General features: G+C 49.2%; 1 protein-coding gene across 1 annotated transcript; it reads left to right on the forward strand.

Annotated features, from left to right (window-relative positions):
- The first annotated feature begins 2,934 nt into the window (after nucleotides 1-2,934).
- On the forward strand, nucleotides 2,935-13,099 carry RAB29 (RAB29, member RAS oncogene family). The gene is made up of 5 exons (XM_053997979.1): nucleotides 2,935-3,058; nucleotides 4,757-4,828; nucleotides 7,597-7,778; nucleotides 11,338-11,459; nucleotides 12,548-13,099. The coding sequence occupies exons 1-5, from the start codon at nucleotides 2,935-2,937 to the stop codon at nucleotides 12,663-12,665; spliced, it is 618 nt and encodes a 205-aa protein (XP_053853954.1). The 3' UTR covers nucleotides 12,666-13,099.
- The last annotated feature ends 5,979 nt before the right edge of the window (nucleotides 13,100-19,078 follow it).

A 19,078-nucleotide genomic window follows, 5' to 3' on the forward strand; every position in this document is an offset into this window, starting at 1 on the left:
CTGGAGTATTTTCTGGAATATTCTCAGCTGCTCACCTGATTTCTCTGCCTGATGTTGAGGAATAAGTGCAAGACTTCCTTCCATTAACACTTCAGCTTTTATGGATACAGAGAGAAGCTCTGCTGGCCTTTCTGGTGTCACATCACCACTGAATCCCCCAGGAAAGGATTCCCTAGAGGAGGAATCTGCCTCCCATGGTCGGGGGTGGTGGGGTTGGGAGGGTCTGTACATTAAATATGGTCAAAGGTGTGCTTGGGGAATGGTCAGGGAAGAATTTAATTTAAAACTGAGGAATATTGATGGGGAAAAAAATAAAAACAAAAAAGAAAACAAACCTCTTCCCACTGGTTGCACTCCAATGCATGCCTACTCCACAGCTGCCTGCAGATGAAAATCCTGGTTTACTCTTTTATTAAAGGAAAAAGACTGTCTTAATTATTTATAGTTCCTATAACTGACAGATGTCGACCTAATGGATAAATTATATTTGGTTAAATAAAGATGACATTTATTTATGTGGACTGTGGTGTTTTTTTTTTTTTTTTCCCTTCAGGTTGAAGGCCCCTCTCAGGTTTTGAAGCTTATTTGAGCCCAGGCTGAAGCTCTTTTGATAGGAGAGTTACGAAAATCAAACAAATTGCTGGGCATGGAGCAAACTGGGGTTAGTGTGAGTGCCAGGTGCCCTTGGTCGGGTCCTGGCAGCTCCTGGGGGCTCCCAGCAGGAATCCAGGTGTTTGTTCTGGCCCTCCCTGCATTGGGAGCCCAGGCCCTGCTGCCACGTGGCCTCTCCTGTTCCTGCTGGTTCCGTGGAACAGAAGGGCTCTGCCCCTTCTGGGGTGCACAAAAGCCCCTGGGCTGCAGGAATTGCTGTTTCCCTGCAGGGCTGTGCCCCCAGAGCAGGGGCTCGGTGCAGAATCCCAAAGCAAAGCCTTGGCTTTGGGGAGCAGCCCCCCAGACCCTGCTGGCTTCCCACTGGGGTGAATATTGGGGTGAATATTGGGGTGCAGGGGCACACATCCTGCTCTGCTGGGGGGTTCTGTTGGCATTTCCTCCTTGGGGGAAGGAGCAGGAGGTGCAGAAAGAAACACCTGGGCTTGGAGAAATCCCAGGGTCAGACAAAACCTTTTCCTGACTTAGAGATGGGGTAACTGAGAGGCTTTTTAAAAGCTTTTATTTTATTTTTAGTCTTGTGAGAAAGGTGAGACAGTATAAATGTTATAATCTACGCTATTTCAATTAGAAGCTATTTCTTAATTACAACACACTGTGTTTTTTAGTTTATTAACATTTTGTTACACTATGTTGTAGACACTTCAAAGTTAATTATCTGAAATTACTCTGCATAAATCTTATTACAATGTACCTTTCATAGTTCTATTTCTCTAAAGTAGCTAATCTTATTTACAAAACCATCTTTTGAGACTTTTTTTCTAGCTCCATTTCTCTCTCAACAACATCTGTCCTATTCCATAACATTTCTAAATCAAAAAGTTTGCATACAAACACATGCTCCACAAACCTTCTGTCAAAGCCTAAAAACTGCAAACCCATTTCCCACATCCCAGCACTAGGGGAACCTCGTTTAGAAACGGAAATGTGTTGGGAGGGCTGTTTGTGCACGTTGTGGGGTTCAGGGGTGCCTGGGGCAGGACACAGGGGTGCAGGGCCGGGGGTGCTGGGGTGCACGGGGCTGGAACTTGGGGTGCACAGGGCTGGATCTGGGGATGCAGAGGATGTGCAGGGCAGAGTTTGGGGGTGCACAGGGCTGGATCTGGGGATTCAGAGGATGTGCAGGGCTGAATCTGGGGGTTCACAGGGCTGGGGGTGCATGGGGCTGGAACTTGGGGCGCACAGGGCTGGATCTGGGGATGCAGACATTGTGCAGGGCTGAATCTGGGGGTGTACAGGACTGGGGGCGCACAGGGCTGGATCTGGGGATGCAGAGGATGTACAGGGCAGAGTTTGGGGGTGCACAGGGCATGGGGCTGGGACTTGGGGTGCACAGGGCTGGATCTGGGGATTCAGAGGATGTGCAGGGCAGAGTTTGGGGGTGCAGAGATGTCTGGGGCTGAAATTTGGGGTGCACAGGGCTGGATCTGGGGATACTGAGGATGTGCAGGGCAGAGTTTGGGGGTGCACAGGGCTGGGGGTGCACAGGGTTGGATGTGGGGTTCAGAGATTGTGCAGGGCAGAGTTTGGGGGTGCACAGGGCATGGGGCTGGAACTTGGGGTGCACAGGGCTGGATCTGGGGATTCAGAGGATGTGCAGGGCAGAGTTTGGGGGTGCACAGGGCATGGGGCTGGATCTGGGGGTGCACAGGGCTGGGGGTGCAGGGGGCTGGACCCAGGGCTGTACGTGCAGGGGGTGTGCAGGGCAGGGTTTGGGGGTGCATGGGGCTGCCTCTGGGGGGGCAGGGTCTGGGGATACAGGGGATGTGCAGGGCAGAGTTTGGGGGTGTATGGGGCTGGATCCGGGGGTGCATGGGCTGAATCTGGGGGTGCACAGAGCAGGGGCTGGGGGACCAGGGGTGCATGGGGCTGCCTCTGGGGGTGCATGGGGCTGGGGGTGCACAGAGCAGGATTTGGGGGTGCTCAGAGCAGGATCTGGGGGCGCTCACAGCAGGATCTGGGGGTGCTCAGAACAGGATCTGGGGGCGCTCACAGCAGAATCTGGGGGTGCTCAGAGCAGGATCTGGGGGTGCTCACAGCAGAATCTGGGGGCGCTCACAGCAGGATCTGGGGGCGCTCACAGCAGGATCTGGGGGCGCTCACAGCAGGATCCGCTGCCGCAGGGGATGTGCGGGGCCGGATCTGACGATGCCCGGGGCCGGCTCCGGCGGAAGGCAGCGAACTACAGATCCCGGCAGCCCCAAGAGGCTCCGCCGCTGGCCCAGCTGACCCTCACATGACCGAGCGGGGCCGGGCCGGGCCGGGATGGGGCAGCGCGATCGGATGTTCAAGGTGCTGGTGGTGGGGGACGCCACGGTGGGCAAGACCTCGCTGGTGCAGCGCTACGCCAACGACAGCTTCAACCGGCACTACAAATCCACCGTGGGAGGTGAGCCCTGGCGGTTCCCGGGGGGGTTCCCCGGGGGGTTCCCGAGGTTTCCCGGGGTTTCCCGGCGGTTCCCGGGGTCCGGCACCGCGCCCGTCCCGGTGCGCATCCCCAGCCCCGGAGCGCTCCGCTCCGCGCCCCTCGTCCCGGGGGAACGCGCCCCGCTCTGCCCCCGTCCTCCCCGGGCTGTGGGGTTGGGAATTTGGGGTGGGAACAGCCGCCTATCGTCGGTGGTTTATGGGGTGTTAACTGCCAGACCCTGTTCCCGGAGCTCCCGGGGGATGCTGGCGCTCTGCCCGGTTCGTTTGGGGTGCCCCATCCTTCTCCCACCCTCTGGAGTAACCACCCCAGGAGCTGTGAGATGGATAGGCTGAGGTTATAGGCTCAGCTTATCCCAGTAAAACCAGCAGCAGCGCTGGTTTGGCATTAATTAAACGGCCCTGAAGTCCTCAGGAGCTTCTGTCCTTCTGCCAGGCTCATTTGGGGTGCCCCATCCTTCTCCCACCCTCTGGAGTAACCACTCCAGGAGCTGTGAGATGGATAGGCTGAGGTTATAGGCTCAGCTCACCCCAGTGAAACCAGCAGCAGCGCTGGTTTGGCATTAATTAAACGGCCCTGGAGTCCTCAAGAGCTCCTGTCCCTCTGCCAGGCTCATTTGGGCTGCCCCTACCCCTTGGAATAACCACCCCAGGAGCTGTGAGATGGATAGGCTGAGCTTCCAGGCTCAGTAAAACCAGCAGCAGCGCTGGTTTGGCATTAATTAATCAGCCTGGCCTCGCTGCTGAGGGCTCAGCAGCTCTTGGGAAGCTCTGTGAGAAGGAGGCTGGGAACGGGGCTGAGCAGGATTTTGGTTCTTTGTGCAAATGAATAACCTGGAAGGAGCAGGAGCTGCCAAGGGTTTACCCAGGAAATCTCCCCAAGGACCCAAAATCGGGGGTGTTGAGCACAGCTGTTGAAATCTTCTTATTCCTGACCCAAGAGGGGATGGATTAGAGGTGAAAACCCTGGAGAGGCGCAGAGCTCCGGGCTGTGCCCTGGTCTCTGCTGGCAGGAAACGCTGCAGACTGGTTCCTGGGACTTTTCTTTTTGTACTTTGTTCCTGGTTTTGGTCAGTTCCAGCCCAGCTAGGTCTGGCTGCCAGGTTGAAACCACGACACATCAGGATCTGAGAGCAGCACAGAGCTTCCCTTTTGACTCACTGGTGACAGCAAATATGGGGTGATTCAGCGTGGCAGGGACCTCAGAGCTCCTCTCACCCCATGGGCAGGGTCACCTTTCCCTATCCCAGGTAAATTTGGGATAATTTAGTGTGGCAGGGACCTCAGAGCTCCTCTCACCCCATGGGCAGGGTCACCTTTCCCTATCCCAGGTAAATTTGGGATAATTCAGCGTGGCAGGGACCTCAGAGCTCCTCTCACCCCATGGGCAGGGACACTTTTCCCTATCCCAGGTAAATTTGGGATAATTTAGTGTGGCAGGGACCTCAGAGCTCCTCTCACCCCATGGGCAGGGACACCTTTCCCTATCCCAGGCTGCTCCAAGCCCTGGAATTGTGCTTGGGCTGGTGACCCTGACGGAGGATTGGGAAGGGCCCCGTGCCTGGGGCTGGGCTGGGGCTCTGGGAGATGGGGAGAGGCTGTGCAGGATGGTGCAGAACGGCCCCGAGCAGCTTTCCTTCCTGCTTTTTTGGGAATTCTCCAGTGGATTTTGCGCTGAAGGTGGTTCAGTGGTCGGAGTCGGAGACGGTTCGGCTGCAGCTCTGGGACATTGCAGGTATTTTGAAGGTTTTTTTTAATGTTCTCAATGCTTTGGCCTTTTTTGCCTTCTTTTTCCTCTTCCTCTGCTTCCCCCCTTCCCTTCCCCTTTCTTTCCCCCTTTCCTCTTCCTTTTTCTTCCTTTTCCTTCTCCTCCAAAAATAAATCCCAGGTGCCTGTGGATTCTGGGGGCAGGACTGCTCTGCTTTGCTGCCTCGAGCCTGCTGTAGTAATTTAAATATTTAATTAAAAATCCACCTGCAAGGAGTGCACACAGTAATTCCTGCCGAGCCTTTCCTTTCTGTCCCAGAGCCAGAGCAGAGGGAGTGTGGAACTGGCTGGATATGAGACTGCTCAGCCCCAGATCTCATGTTAAAATCCAAATTTCTGGCACGAGACACACTCTGAGGGACAGAACTATAAAAGCTGGAGTGGGATGAGGAGCTCCTGCTCCCTGGAGAGGGGCAGAGGAAAGAATTTCCCAAATTCCCTGGCACCAGGAGAGCTCTGGGCAGCAGCATCTCTAAAATGGCACCCCTGGATGTGGAGCAGGGAGGAAAACGGGGCTGTGGCTTCCTCTGGTGTTGCTGCTGGGCTGCCTGGAATCCTTAAAAAGGCATCAGGAAGGAGAAGTTGGCAGAGTGAGCAGCGCAGCGAGAAACTGCTTTCAGTTTTGGCCCCAAAAAAAGGAGTTGGAGGTGTGGGGAGCAGAGCTGTGCCCTCGTGGTGCCCAGGTGGCTGCAGGGCACTGAGTTTCATGGCAATAATGCAAATATTGGGGCTGCCCCATCCCTGCAGGGTCCCAGAGCACTTGGGCACCCTGGGACAGGGGAAGGCGTCCCTGCCCGTTGGCACGGGGTGAGCTCTGGTCCCTGTTAACCCACACAGACCCCGGGTGTGTTTGGTGTGCTTCTCTGTGGGTTTGTATGGTTTAGTGTGTGTTTTGTGTGTTTCTCTGTGGATTTGTATGGTTTTGTGTGTGTTTTGTGTGTTTCTCTGTGGGTTTGTATGGTTTTTGTGTGTTTCTCTGTGGGTTTGTATGGTTTTTGTGTGTTTCTCTGTGTGTTTGTGTGGTTTTGTGTGTTTGTGTGTTTGTATGGTTTTGTGTGTTTCTCTGTGTGTTTGTATGGGTTTGTGTGTGTTTTGTGTGTTTCTCTGTGTGTTTGTATGGTTTTGTGTGTGTTTTGTGTGTTTCTCTGTGGGTTTGTATGGTTTTGTGTGTGTTTTGTGTGTTTCTCTGTGGGTTTGTGTGTTTCTGTGTGTGTTTTTCTGTGTATTTTATGTGTTTCTCTGTGGGTTTGTATGTGTTTCTGTGTGGGGTTTTGTGTGTATTTGGTGTGTTTCTCTGTTTTTCTGTGGGTTTGTATGATTTTTGTGTGTTCCTGTGTGTGTCTTTGTGTGTTTCTTGGTGGGTTTGTATGGTTTTTACATGGTTTTATGTTTCTCTGTGGGTTTTTGTATGTTTTTGTGTGTTTTATGTGTTGCTCTGTGGGTTTGTGTGGTTTTTGTGTGTTTCTCTATGGATTTGTGTGTTTCTCTGTGGGTTTTTCTGTGTTTCTCTGTGCTTCTCTGTATGTTTGTGTGTTTCTGTGTGGGGGTTTGTGTGCTTCTCTGTGGGTTTGTGTGTTTCTCTGTGAGTTTATGTGTTTCTGTGGGTTTGTATGGTTTTTGTGTGTTTCTCTGTGGGTTTATGTGTTTCTTTGTGTGTTTTTGTGTGTATTTTGTATGTTTCTCTGTGGGTTTGTATGGTTTTTGCATGTTTCTCTCTGGGTTTGTGTGTTTCTCTGTGAGTTTGTGTGTTTCTCTGTGGGTTTGTATGGTTTTTGCATGTTCCTCTGTGTTTCTCTGTGGTTGTTTGGGGGGTTTCTCTGTGGGTTTGTGTGTTTCTCTGTGTTTGTTTGTGGGTTTATGCATTTCTCTGTGTGTTTTTGTGTGTATTTTGTATGTTTCTCTGTGGGTTTGTATGTTTCTCTGTGGGTTTGTATGGTTTTTGTGTGTTTCTCTGTGTTTCTCTGTGGGTTTATGTGTTTCTCTGTGTTTCTCTGTGGGTTTATGTGTTTCTCTGTGTTTGTTTGGGGGGTTTCTCTGTGGGTTTGTGTGTTTCTCTGTGTTTGTTTGTGGGTTTGTGTGTTTCTCTGTGTTTCTCTGTGGGTTTATGTGTTTCTCTGTGTTTGTTTGGGGGGTTTCTCTGTGGATTTGTGTGTTTCTCTGTGTTTCTCTGTGTGTTTGTGTGTTTCTCTGTGGGTTTGTGTGTTTCTCTGTGGATTTGTGTGTTTCTCTGTGTTTCTCTGTGTTTCTCTGTGTGTTTGTGTGTTTCTCTGTGGATTTGTGTGTTTCTCTGTGTTTCTCTGTGTTTCTCTGTGGATTTGTGTGTTTCTCTGTGTTTGTTTGTGGGTTTGTGTGTTTCTCTGTGTTTCTCTGTGGGTTTGTGTGTTTCTCTGTGTTTCTCTGTGGATTTGTGTGTTTCTCTGTGTTTCTCTGTGTTTCTCTGTGTGTTTGTGTGTTTCTCTGTGGGTTTGTGTGTTTCTCTGTGTTTCTCTGTGGGTTTGTGTGTTTCTCTGTGTTTCTCTGTGGGTTTGTGTGTTTCTCTGTGCGTTTCTCATGATTCTGTTCCCTGATCCCTGCCCAGCACAGCGACTCCCAGGCCGAACACATCCTAAACCCCCACGCTAACCCAAAACCCCTCGCTGCCAGCTGCAAAATCAATGCATAAACACAACATCAGCAGGAGCAAACCCCAAAATAACAACTCCGGGCTCTTTTATTCCCCTGCTTCTGACCCCGAAGGGCAGGAACGATTCACATCCATGACCCGCCTGTACTACAGGGACGCCTCGGCCTGCGTGATCATGTTCGATGTCACCAACGTCAGCACCTTCAGCAACAGCCAGAAGTGGAAGCAGGACCTGGACAGCAAACTGGTGCTGCCAGACGGGAGCCCCGTGCCCTGCCTGCTGCTGGCCAACAAGGTGGGCAGCGCCGCCCGCGTGGGGCGTGGGCTTCTGGGGGCTTTGTGGGGTTGTGGGGGTTCCTGTGGGTGTTTGTGTGTGGCCTTTTGTGTGTTTCTCTGTGTTTATCTGTGTTTATCTGTGTTTCTCTGTGTTTCTCTATGGGTTTGTATCGTTTTTCTGTGTTTCTATGTGGTTTTTGTATGGTTTCTCTGTGTTTCTCTGTGGGTTTGTGTGGTTTTTCTGTGTTTCTCTGTGGGTTTGTATCGTTTTTCTGTGTTTCTATGTGATTTTTGTATGGTTTCTCTGTGTTTCTCTGTGGGTTTGTGTGGTTTTTCTGTGTTTATCTGTGGGTTTACCTGTGGGTTTCTCTCTGTGTTTCTCTGTGTTTATCTGTGGGTTTACCTGTGGGTTTCTCTCTGTGTTTCTCTGTGTTTCTCTGTGGGTTTGTATGGTTTCTGTGTGTTTCTGTGTGTTTCTCTGTGGGTTTTTATGGTTTCTGTGTGTTTCTCTGTGGGTTTGTGTGGTTTCTGTGTGTTTCTCTGTGGGTTTGTATGGTTTCTGTGTGTTTCTCTGTGTTTCTCTGTGGGTTTGTATGGTTTTTCTGTGTTTCTGTGTGGGTTTTTGTATGGTTTTGTGCGTTGCTCTGTGAGTTTGTGTAGTTTCTCCATGTTTCTCTGTGGGTTTGTGTGGTTTCTCTGTGTTTCTCTGTGTTCCTCTGCGGGTTTTTATATGGTTTTGTGTGTTTTGTGCGTTGCTCTGTGAGTTTGTGTGGTTTTTGTGTTTTGCTCTGTGGGTTTTTGTATGGTTTCTCTGTGTTTCTCTTTGGGTTTTTGTATGGTTTTGTGTGTTGCTCTGTGAGTTTGTGTAGTTTTTCTGTGTTTCTCTGTGTGTTTGTGTGTTTCTGTGTGTTTCTCTGTGGGTTTGTGTGTTTCTCTGTGTGTTTTTGTGTGTATTTTGTGTGTTCCTCTGTGGGTTTCTGTGGTTGTGTGTGTTTCTCTGTGGGTTTGTGTGTTTCTCTGTGTGGTTTTTGTGGTTTTTGTTTACTTCTCTGTGGGTTTGTGTGTTTCTCTGTGTGTTTTTCTGTGTTTGTGTGTGTTTCTGTGTGTGTTTCTCTGTATGTTTCTGTGTGTTTCTGTTTGGGTGTATTTCACTGTGTTGGTGTTCCTGTGTTCCTGTGTGTGTTTGTGGGATTTTGTGTGCGTTCCTCAGTGTGTTTCTGTGGGGTTTTGTGTATTTTTGTGCATTTCTCTGCCTTGCTCTGTGTTCCTGTGTGTGTGTTTCTGATTATTTCTGCATTTTTTTCTGTGTGTGCGCAGCAGAGAACACCTTCAGCACTCACCTTTAAACCTTCCCAGACCCCTCCTGGAATTTTCTGCCTCTCTCCCAAGGATTCTTCTCCATAGCTCTGCTTTGCAACCCTTTCCTTGAAGAAATCTCTCCTAAAACCCAACACAAAGCCCCTCTGGTGCAACCTGGGGCCTTTTCCTCCCTGTCCTGTCCCCTGGGCAGGCCGAGTGTCACCCTGAGCACTGCTCCTGTCACAGAGGCAGAAATCTCTGCTTTCCACGTGGCTCTAGGGCCAAGTTTTGCTCTCTGCACTGGTTTCTCCCTTTTTATGATGCATTTTCCCTTCATTTCCAACCCTCCTTCATGCTCTCCCTGTGCCAGCGCTGGCTGGGGAGCCCTTTCCAAATTCAGTTTGAGACTTGCCTGCTTTGGGAGAGCCTAAAGCTGCAGATGACTCAAAAATGGGGTGGCTGGGCAGGAGAGTGGCTTTTCTTACCCACTTCTCCACAAATTGCACTTCAATAATTATTTCCCTTGATTGAAACTCCCTGCCAGGAGGGGACAGCCGGGGGGGATTTGGGATCTTATCCCAGGGAACAGGGACAGGAGGAGAGGGAACGGCCTCAGGCTGTGCTGGGGAGGCTCAGGGTGGACACCAGCAGGAATTTCCTCATGGAAAGGGCTGGAAGGGGCTGCCCAGGGGGGTTTGGAGCCCCCATCCCTGGAGGTGGCACTGAGTGCTCAGGGTGGGGATCGGGCACAGCCTGGACTCGATGATCCCACAGGGATTTTCCAGCCTCAACAATCCCACAATTCTGAGATCTGCATCCCTTCCCCAGCTGCACCTGCTGGGCCATTCCCACCCTCCCTGGGTGATTAAGGGGACATCACCTTAATCTGCACCTCAGGAGGTTCTGGTTGGACACCAGTAGGAATTTCCTCATGGAAAGGGCTGGAAGGGGCTGCCAGGGGGGTTTGGAGTGCCCATCCCTGGAGGTGGCACCTGGAGGTGGCACTGAGTGCTCAGGGTGGGGTTTGGGCACAGCCTGGACTCCATGATCCCACAGGGATTTTCCAGCCTCAGGGATTCTGGGATTCTCTTTTGAGGCAACAGCTTTGGCAGGATCAGGGAAACCTGGGTGGCTGCACCCACGAGCTCTGGGCCAGGCTCTCCCTCTGCCTCCGTGTCCATCCCGTTGGCATCAGTGCCACCACACCTGTGCCACCACACCTGTGCCACCACACCTGTGCCACCCCTCCCGGCTGCTGGGAGCCCGGGCAGATTTGGGATGAGGGACGAGGTTGGAAGCTCCATTCCAGGCGTGCTTGGCTGAGGTGTGTCAGTAACTGAGATATCAGATAAAGAAATTGCTGCTTGCAACAGCCCAGTGAGAGCCTTGCCCCGAGACCTGGGAGCTGTGAGGGCTGAGCTGCCTCCCACAGCCACTGAAGGGCCCTCCCCGCTGCAAAACTGGGGAGACATTCCTCCCTGGGAGCGTGGGGAGGCCCTGGCACAGATGATCCAAAGAAACCCTGGCTGCCCCATCCCTGGAAGTGTCCCAGGCCAGGCTGGAGCAGCAGGAGCTGTCTCTGCCCATGGGATTGGGTGATCCCTTCCAACCCAAGCCATTCCAGGGTTCCCTGGGCTGCTTTGGATGGGATGTTGGGAATAAATCCTTCCCTGGGATGGAATTCCCAGAGGAGCTGGGGCTGCTCCACCCTGAGACTGTCTTAGACAGGGTTGGAGAGTGGATCAAATGGATCAGAAAGATAAAATGGATCAAATGCACCCTGGGATTGTGGGAGGTGTCCCTGCCCATGGGATTGGATGATCCCCTCCAACCCAAGCCATTCCAGGGAATAAATCCTTCTCTGGGAGGGGCTGGGATGGAATTCCCAGAGGAGCTGGGGCTGTTCCACCCTGGGAGTGTCCCAGGCCAGGTTGGACAGTGAATAAAATGGGTAAAATGGATCAAATTGATAAAATGGATCAAATGACACCCTGGGATAGTGGGAGCTGTCCCTCCCCATGGGATTGGTTGATCCTTTCCAACCCAAGCCATTCCAGGATTCCCTGGGCTGCTTTGGATGGGATTTTGGGAATAAATCCTTCCCTGGGAGGGAATTCCCAGAGGGGCTGGGGCTGCTCCACCCTGGCAGTGTCCCAGGCCAGGCTGGAGCAGCCTGGGACAGTGGAAATGTCCCTGCCCAGGGCTGATTTTAAGGTCCCCTCCAGCCAAGCCCCTTCTGGGGTTCAGTGGCCCTGAGGTGCCTCTGTGCTGCCTTGCAGTGTGACCTTTCCCCGTGGGCAGTGACCAGGGAAGAAGTCGATCGGTTCAGCAAAGAAAACGGATTTTCAGGATGGGTGGAGACGTCTGTGAAGGAGAACAAGAACATCAGCGAGTCCATGAGGTAGGAGCCGTGCCTGGGGCCGTGTCCCAGAGTTCATTCCCTGCCCAGAGCAGCTGGGGCTGCCCCTGGATCCCTGGCAGTGCTGGACAGGGCTTGGGGCAGCCTGGAAGGTGTCCCTGCCCAAATCCAGCTGCCAGCGCTGTCCCATTCCTGATTTTTTACTCATTTCCTGCAGTTTATGTCCTTCTGTGTCAGCCAATACTCTTTTCTTAGAGATGGGGTGTCACGAAATAACTCACACTTTCACACTAGATGGAAAAGAGAGTCAAAGGAGAGAACTTTACTTCTGACTTTGCAATGTATAGAATTCCAAAAGTGGCAGTGGATTGGAGGGTGGAACTGCCACCGCTCCAACCACACTGGTCAAACCAACAGTCCATCAAATCTCTCTTCTCACAAAGAAGAATGCAAAACAATCATTATTTACGTGAACATGTGTGAGAAACTCCAGTAGAAATATGTAAACATCAGAAGGCACAGGAAACTTTTAGAAGAACTTTAAAACTTTCAAAAGAACAGGGCGACAATGGGGCAAGCTGGGAGGCATTTTAAAAACTTTACATTGGTCAAATTGGTCAAAAACTTATAAAACTTTTATATTGGTCAAATAACCCTGACCCTTCGTGGGCAGAGGCAAAACACTTCAATTTGTTCAAGTTGATGTGCTGGGATCAGGAGGCTCCAGGGTCAGAGGAAGCCTCTCGTGAAAGGTGTTTTTCAAAAGAGAATATTTTCCCCCTGGAGCAGCTGTGGAATATTTCAATGTACAAAGTTATTTTCCCAGCTATTTTGTCAAAGAGAAGTTTTTAATAGAAGTATTTTTAGTCTCATGAGAAGGGTGGGACAATACAGGGTTTATAATTTACATTATCACAATTAGAAGTTAACAATTTCTTAAATACAAGAACACTCTTGGCCTATCAGCTTTTTGCTACACTATGCTCTCTACAAATCCATTTCCTGCACTTCTGAGCTTTTTTTATTTTTTATTTCTTTTCTGCACTGCCCAATGCTGCTAGTTCAAAGAACAAAAAACCAAAAAAAAAAAACCCCAAAATCAACCTCAGGACTGTTTTTTCCCCCCCCAGGGTTCTGATTGAGAAGATGATGTCCTCCTCCACGGGAGATGGAAGCTCCTCCTCTGCTGGCAGTGGGGATTACATCAACATCAAGGAGACCTCCCCTCCAGGCTGGGCCTGCTGCTGAAGCCACTGCATCCCCTGGGCTCCTCTTCATCATCATCATCATCACCATCATTGTTACCATGGTCACCTTGCCCTGAACCGTCCCTGGTTTGGGGGTTTTTCCTGTGATTTTGAACTTTTCAGTGGCTGTTTGCTCAGCAGAGCCCTGCTGCAGTGACTTGGAGTGAGGCACGGAAGAAGAGGATTGGGAATATTCCTCTGTTTGCTCTGCTGCTCTGATGGAGCACAATCCACGCCCAAGCAGTGGCTTGCATTACACTGATTTTTTTGGGTTTTTTTTATTAATTTTGAGCACTTCCCCCTCTGGCAGGGCTGCCCTGGGCTGTCAGAGGGATTTTTGAATTTTCTGCACCTTTACCCCCTCCCTTTTGGGGACACAGCCCGGCCCAGGTGGTGCCTGTGGATCCCCAGCTGTGGGATGCCAGCAGTCTCCTCCCTCCCTGCTCTGGGGTGCTGGATCTGTGTCCTGGAGGGACCAGCACAGCCCAGCAGTGCCCCAAAGCTCCCGAGCACGAGGAGCTGCATGTGGGGCAGCACTGTGGAGTTCTGGGGGTCAGCTGGGACCTGGACCAGCACAACCCCCACTCCCCTGTGGAGCAGAGACCCCAAAATTTGGCCAGGAACTGCTCCTGCCCCTCCTGGACCAGCACAATCCTCCCTCCCTTGTGGAGCAGAGACCCCAAAATTTGGCCAGAAACTGCTCCTGCCCTTCCTGGACCAGCACAATTCTCACTCCCCTGTGCAGCAGAGTTCCCAAAATTTGGTCAGGATTTAGTCCTGCCCTTGCTAGACCAGCACAATTGCCACTCCCCTGTGGAGCAGAGTTCCCAAAATTTGGTCAGGAGTTGCTCCTGCTCTTGCTAGACCAGCACAGCCCCCACTCCCCTGTGGAGCAGAGTTCCCAAAATTTGCTCAGGAACTGCTCCTGCCCCTCCTGGACCAGATCAATTGTCACTCCCCTGTGGAGCAGAGACCCCAAAATTTGGTCAAGAGTTGCTCCTGCCTTTCCTGGATCAACACAATTCTCACTCCCCTGTGGAGGAGAGACCCCAAAATTTGGTCACGAACTGCTCCTGCCCTTCCTGGACCAGCACAATTCTCACTCTCCTGGGCTCTGCTTGTGGAGCAGAGACCCCAAAATTTGGTCAAGAGTTGCTCCTGCCCTTCCTGGATCAACACATCCCCCACTCCCCTGTGGAGCAGAGTTCCCAAAATTTGGTCAGGATTTACTCCTGCCCTCGCTAGACCAGCACAATCGTCACTCCCTTGTGGAGCAGAGACCCCAAAATTTGGTCAGGAACTGCTCCTGCCCCTCCTGGACCAGCACAATTCTCACTCCCCTGTGGAGAAGAGTTCCCAAAATTTGTTCAGGATTTACTCTTGCCCTTCCTGGACCAGCACAATCGTCACTCCCCTGTGCAGCAGAGTTCCCAAAATTTGGTCAGGATTTGCTCCTGCCCCTCCTGGACCAGCACAATCCTCACTCCCTTGTGGAGGAGAGACCCCAAAATCTGGTCACGAACTGCTCCTGCCCTTCCTGGACCAGCACAATCCTCACTCCCTGGGCTTTGCTTGTGGAGCAGACACCCCAAAATTTGGTCAAGAGTTGCTCCTGCCCTTCCTGGATCAACACATCCCCCACTCCCCTGTGGAGCAGAGACCCCAAAATTTGGTCAGGAACTGCTCCTGCCCCTCCTGGACCAGCACAATCGTCACTTCCCTGTGCAGCAGAGTTCCCAAAATTTGGTCAGGATTTACTCCTGCCCCTCTTGGACCAGCACAATCCTCACTCCCTTGTGGAGCAGAGACCCCAAAATTTGGTCAAGAGTTGCTCCTGCCCTTCCTGGATCAACACAACTCCTACTCCCCTGTGCAGCAGAGTTCCCAAAATTTGGTCAGGAACTGCTCCTGCCCCTCCTGGACCAGCACAGCCCCCACTCCCCTGTGGAGCAGAGTTCCCAAAATCTGGCCAGGAGTTGCTCCTGCCCCTCCTCCCCACAGCCCCTTTCTGCTGCCCCTTTGTGGGGCAGGGTGAGGAGGGGGCTCTAAACCCCTTTGTGTGGCCCCACAAGGGCCCTTGGCACTTTTTTTTAAAATTTTTTTTGGGACAGCCTCCACCAGCCCAAAGTGCTTTTGGCAAGTGCTGCTCAATTGCTTTCCCACCATCCTCGTGCAGCCAGGAGGGGATTTGGGGTAGGAAACAGCTCCCTAAAAACCCCCTGCTGTTTTAGTGGGGCTGGGGAAGAGGAGGAGGGGAAAAAAAAAAAGACTTTGTGGGATAAAAGGAAAGGAAGGAACCACTCCCCATTTCCCTCTGGTGCCACTTTCCCCCTACACATCCCAGATATTGGTGGTGGAGAGCAGTTCTGGCCAAAAAAAATGGGTATAAATTGAGGAGAATTTATGGGGAGCTCGCACTTCAGGGCTGGAGTTTTGGGTGTTGAATTCTGGATTTGCTGTTCTGTGATTTTCTGATGGTTCATGAGCGCCCTGCTCACGTTTTGTGTTTGGATTTCAGCAAAAGGCCTTCAATAATTGGGTTTTTTTTTTTACCTTTTTGAGTGGGAAACAGGACTAGAAATTGCTGTGTCCTGGTTCCTGCTGAATTAGGGCTGCTTTGCTCTGGCAAATTATTCCTCCTGCCTGTCTCACATAGAGGGAGGAGTTGGTCACTAAAAAATCTGAGTTCTTGTTCTCTGGAGCTGAAAAGAATTTAAAACTAAACAGTGAGGGTTAAGAAATTTAGGGTTATTTGTGGTGCACTTTTTAATGCAAAGCTGAAATACCTGGGCCAGGGCTCTGCCATGCAAATATTGCCAAATTTGGGGTTAGAGGTGCTTAAAAATACCCTTTTCTGCAGCCTTTAGAAATAGGGAGAGCTGGTTAGCAACAAAATGGAAGTGCCTTGCTGAATTTTACTTCATTGTCTTAAAAATAAAAAAAAAAAAAAACCAAACCAACCACAAAACAACAACAAAAAAAACCAAGAAAAAAAATTAGAAAAAACTGCTTTTAATCCTATAAATATTTAATCCTATAAATATTTCTAGTTCTTTTTAGAACACGAGAGAAGTGCCTAATTTTTTAACGGAGCTGTCACGAAGCCCCTTAAGATTGAGGAGTTATTTATTGGTTTTTGTACTTGAAATGTTTCAGCCAAGAGCTTTCCTCAGAGGTGGAAAACCCTGCCCGGGCTCAGAGCAGCTGCAAATTCCCAATTCCTGCTTTGTCCAACGGAGCTCAAGCAGAGCATGAAATGAAATGATCCTGAAATTGTAATTTCTCCTATAAATCTGGCCAGATTTGTGTCATCAGTTGCAGAGGGTTTGGGTGGGGAGGACTCCAGAGATTCCCCAGTGGAGATTCCACAGGGAATTCCTGGGGAATTCTGCAGGAAAACTTCTTCCATCAGCACTTTGCTACCTCCCACGTGCCTGCACCTCTTCCTCCACAAGTGCCTTTAAGAATCAACCAAAAACCCAAAGGAAGATTTTTTTTAAAAAAATTGGTTTTTTTTTAATCTCATTAAAAAAAAAAAAAAATTTTTTTTTTTAAATCTCATTTAAAAAAAAATTAAAATTTAAATTTAAAAAAATTTAAAAAAAGATTTTTTTTTAAAATCTCATTTAAAAAAAACTCATTAAAAAAAATCTATTTTTTTTTTAAATCTCATTTAAAAAAAATAGATTTTTTTTTTAAATCTATTTCACAGCATTTCTGTGCTGCCCTTTGGTTTCCAGTCCCCGTGTGTGCCTCGGGGAGGTTATTTTCCCACATTTACTGTTGGTTAACATCTGAAAAAAATGTCAAATACAACCCCCCACAAGCTGCACAAAAGGAAGAGTCGTTGCTTGAGCTGGGTGAAAACCCCAACCAGACAGGAAAACGATTTCCCTGGGCAGCTGGGGGTGTTTGCAGAGATCTCCCCGTGCTTAAAAAACCAAAATAAACCCCAAAAGTGCCCCTTGATTAAACCAGATTCAAGAGCCCCGTGCAGGGGCTGTGCCCAGCTGAAATAATTCTGATTTTTAAAACCCAGAATTATCAAAAACTGGAAGGGGAAAGCAAAAAAAAAAAAAAAAAACAACCTGAATCTTTCAAATAGGAATCAGAAATTTTCTTTATTCTGCTTCACTCCTGGCCTGATCAGGAATGAGGATTTTGGGAAATGAAGGAATTTCCTTTTCCCTGCTTTCACTCCGTGCCCTCTGTGTGACTCTGAGCCGACTGTTCCCGTTTCTTTCTCCTTTCTCCTTCCTGGAATTTCAATTTGTGGCCCTGGGACTCAAAACCACACGAATTTCAAGGTGGATTTTGTGCCTTGGTGGCTGCACTTGGTTTCTTCACGCAGCTGGAAGATCTTACTGCAGCCTCAATAAGTCAAAAATATCAAAATTCAGCTTTTTTTTATTTAATTTCTTGCTGTTTCACAGAAGTATTTTAGAGGCAGGGTCCTGACCATTGTAAAATTCAGTATTATGGTTGTGTAAAGAGGAAAAAAACTGGATTTTAATGCACATCAATCACAAACCACTGCAACGGTTTGAAATAAAAATTGGCCATTGCTCAGCTGGTGGTTGTTGTTCTGCTGTCTCAACAGTGCTAAGAAATGAGTCTACGGGCTGAAATTAAGAATAAAACCAACAAAAATGTACGAGAGACGCGGTGTGAACCGCCCTGCCTTGCCAGGAGAAGAAATTCCTCTGAAATATCCTCAATTATTGCGTTTTTATTGGGCTGCAAAAACACGCAAAACTTGTGCACCTCTGAGTCAGCCCCAGTGGGGTTTAATCCAATATTTCCAGCAAAGAATTCCTTGATGTGGTTCCTGCACCTTCCTCCCCGGGGCTCCTTAATTCCGTGTATTTTGGGCTTTTTTTATTCCACAGGCAGCCGGGATTTGCTGAGCCTCGATGGGATGGAGCAGGAGAAGGGCCAGAATTCCAAAGGAATTCCAGTGAGACTCAAGCAGGGCATGAAATGGCCTCAAATGATCCGAAAATTGGCATTTCTCCTCCAAATCTGACCCTGTTTGTATCGTCAAACCATCTCCTCACAGTTCCCAATGTGTAAAAAATGGGATTTAAATGCTGTTTTTACTAAAATGGAGGGGTGAAGCTCCAAAGACCAAAACGCAAACAAAATTGAGAAGCTGCGTTTTAATGATTGTGTAATACATTTAATTTTTTTCTCAGTTAAAGCATCCCCTTTTCTAACCAAAATGAGTGATTTTGGGGGTTTGGAAGGAATTGGAAGTGTAAAAATCAAATATCTCCAGTGGGCTTTGCATGAATTGTGCTGATTAGCACGGGGAAAATGGTGCTGGTGAAACCAGAAAAATCTGCTGGTGAAATGATAAAATTAACGCTAAAAATGCAAAATCAATGATTAAAAAAAAAATAAAAATAAAAATTCACTGCTCCCAGGGCTGATAAAAACCCCACAGTGGTAAGTGGGGAGAACAGGAAATTGTGGAGTTTATTATAAATTGAATTTAACCACAAAAGCCCAGCCTGGTTTGGGGTGTGGTAGGAGGGAATAATGGGAAAATCTCCTGGAATTCCGTGTTTGATCCTGTCCCGGTGTGGATTGGGGACAATTCCATGACAAAGGGACAGCGGGGCTGCGATGGCCCCGGGCTGGCACTGCCCTAACCTCGGCTGCCTAAGTCGCGATAGGCGCGACAGGGAGGGGACAAAGCGCAAGAAAAACAAACAAAACAAAGGGGAAAAAAAAAAAAAGAAAAAACCCCAAAACCAAACAAACAAGGAAACAAAAACAAAAAAAAACCCCAAACCAACAAACAAAAAAAACCCCAAAAAACCCGAAACAGAACTAAAAAAAAAAGAAAAAAAATAAGAAAAACCCCAAATACACACTCAAAAAACCCAAACATACACCAAAAAATAAAAAGCCCAACAAACCCCCCCAAACTAACCAAAGGGGAAAATAAAAACCAAACCAAAAACCCCAAAACAAAGAAATAAAAACCCCAAATACCCACTCAAAAACCCAAAACACACACCTAAAACAACTCCAACACCCCCCCAAATAAAAAAACAAAACAACAAAAAAAAAAACCACAAAAAAACCAAATGAACTCTGCTGAAATAGCCTCAATTATTGCGTTTTTATTGGGCTATGGGCGGGACATAAAAATGCAAAACTTGTGCACCTCTGAGTCAGCCGCAGTGGGGTTTAATCCAATATTTCCAGCAAAGAATTCCTTGATGTGGTTCCTGCACCTTCCTCCCCGGGGCTCCTTAATTCCGTGTATTTTGGGCTTTTTTTATTCCACAGGCAGCCGGGATTTGCTGAGCCTCGATGGGATGGAGCAGGAGAAGGGCCAGAATTCCAAAGGAATTCCAGTGAGACTCAAGCAGGGCATGAAATGGCCTCGAATGATCCGAAAAT

Source organism: Vidua macroura, chromosome 24 (assembly GCF_024509145.1).
Source record: "Vidua macroura isolate BioBank_ID:100142 chromosome 24, ASM2450914v1, whole genome shotgun sequence".
In the NCBI taxonomy this organism is placed as follows: Eukaryota; Metazoa; Chordata; class Aves; order Passeriformes; family Viduidae; genus Vidua; species Vidua macroura.

Coding starts and splice junctions, on each gene's coding strand:
- RAB29 (XM_053997979.1), top strand. CDS start 2,935: ATGGGGCAGCGCGATCGGATGTTCAAGGTGCTGGTGGTGGGGGACGCC. Junction 3,059..4,756: donor CTACAAATCCACCGTGGGAG/GTGAGCCCTGGC, acceptor GGAATTCTCCAG/TGGATTTTGCGCTGAAGGTG. Junction 4,829..7,596: donor GCAGCTCTGGGACATTGCAG/GTATTTTGAAGG, acceptor CTGACCCCGAAG/GGCAGGAACGATTCACATCC.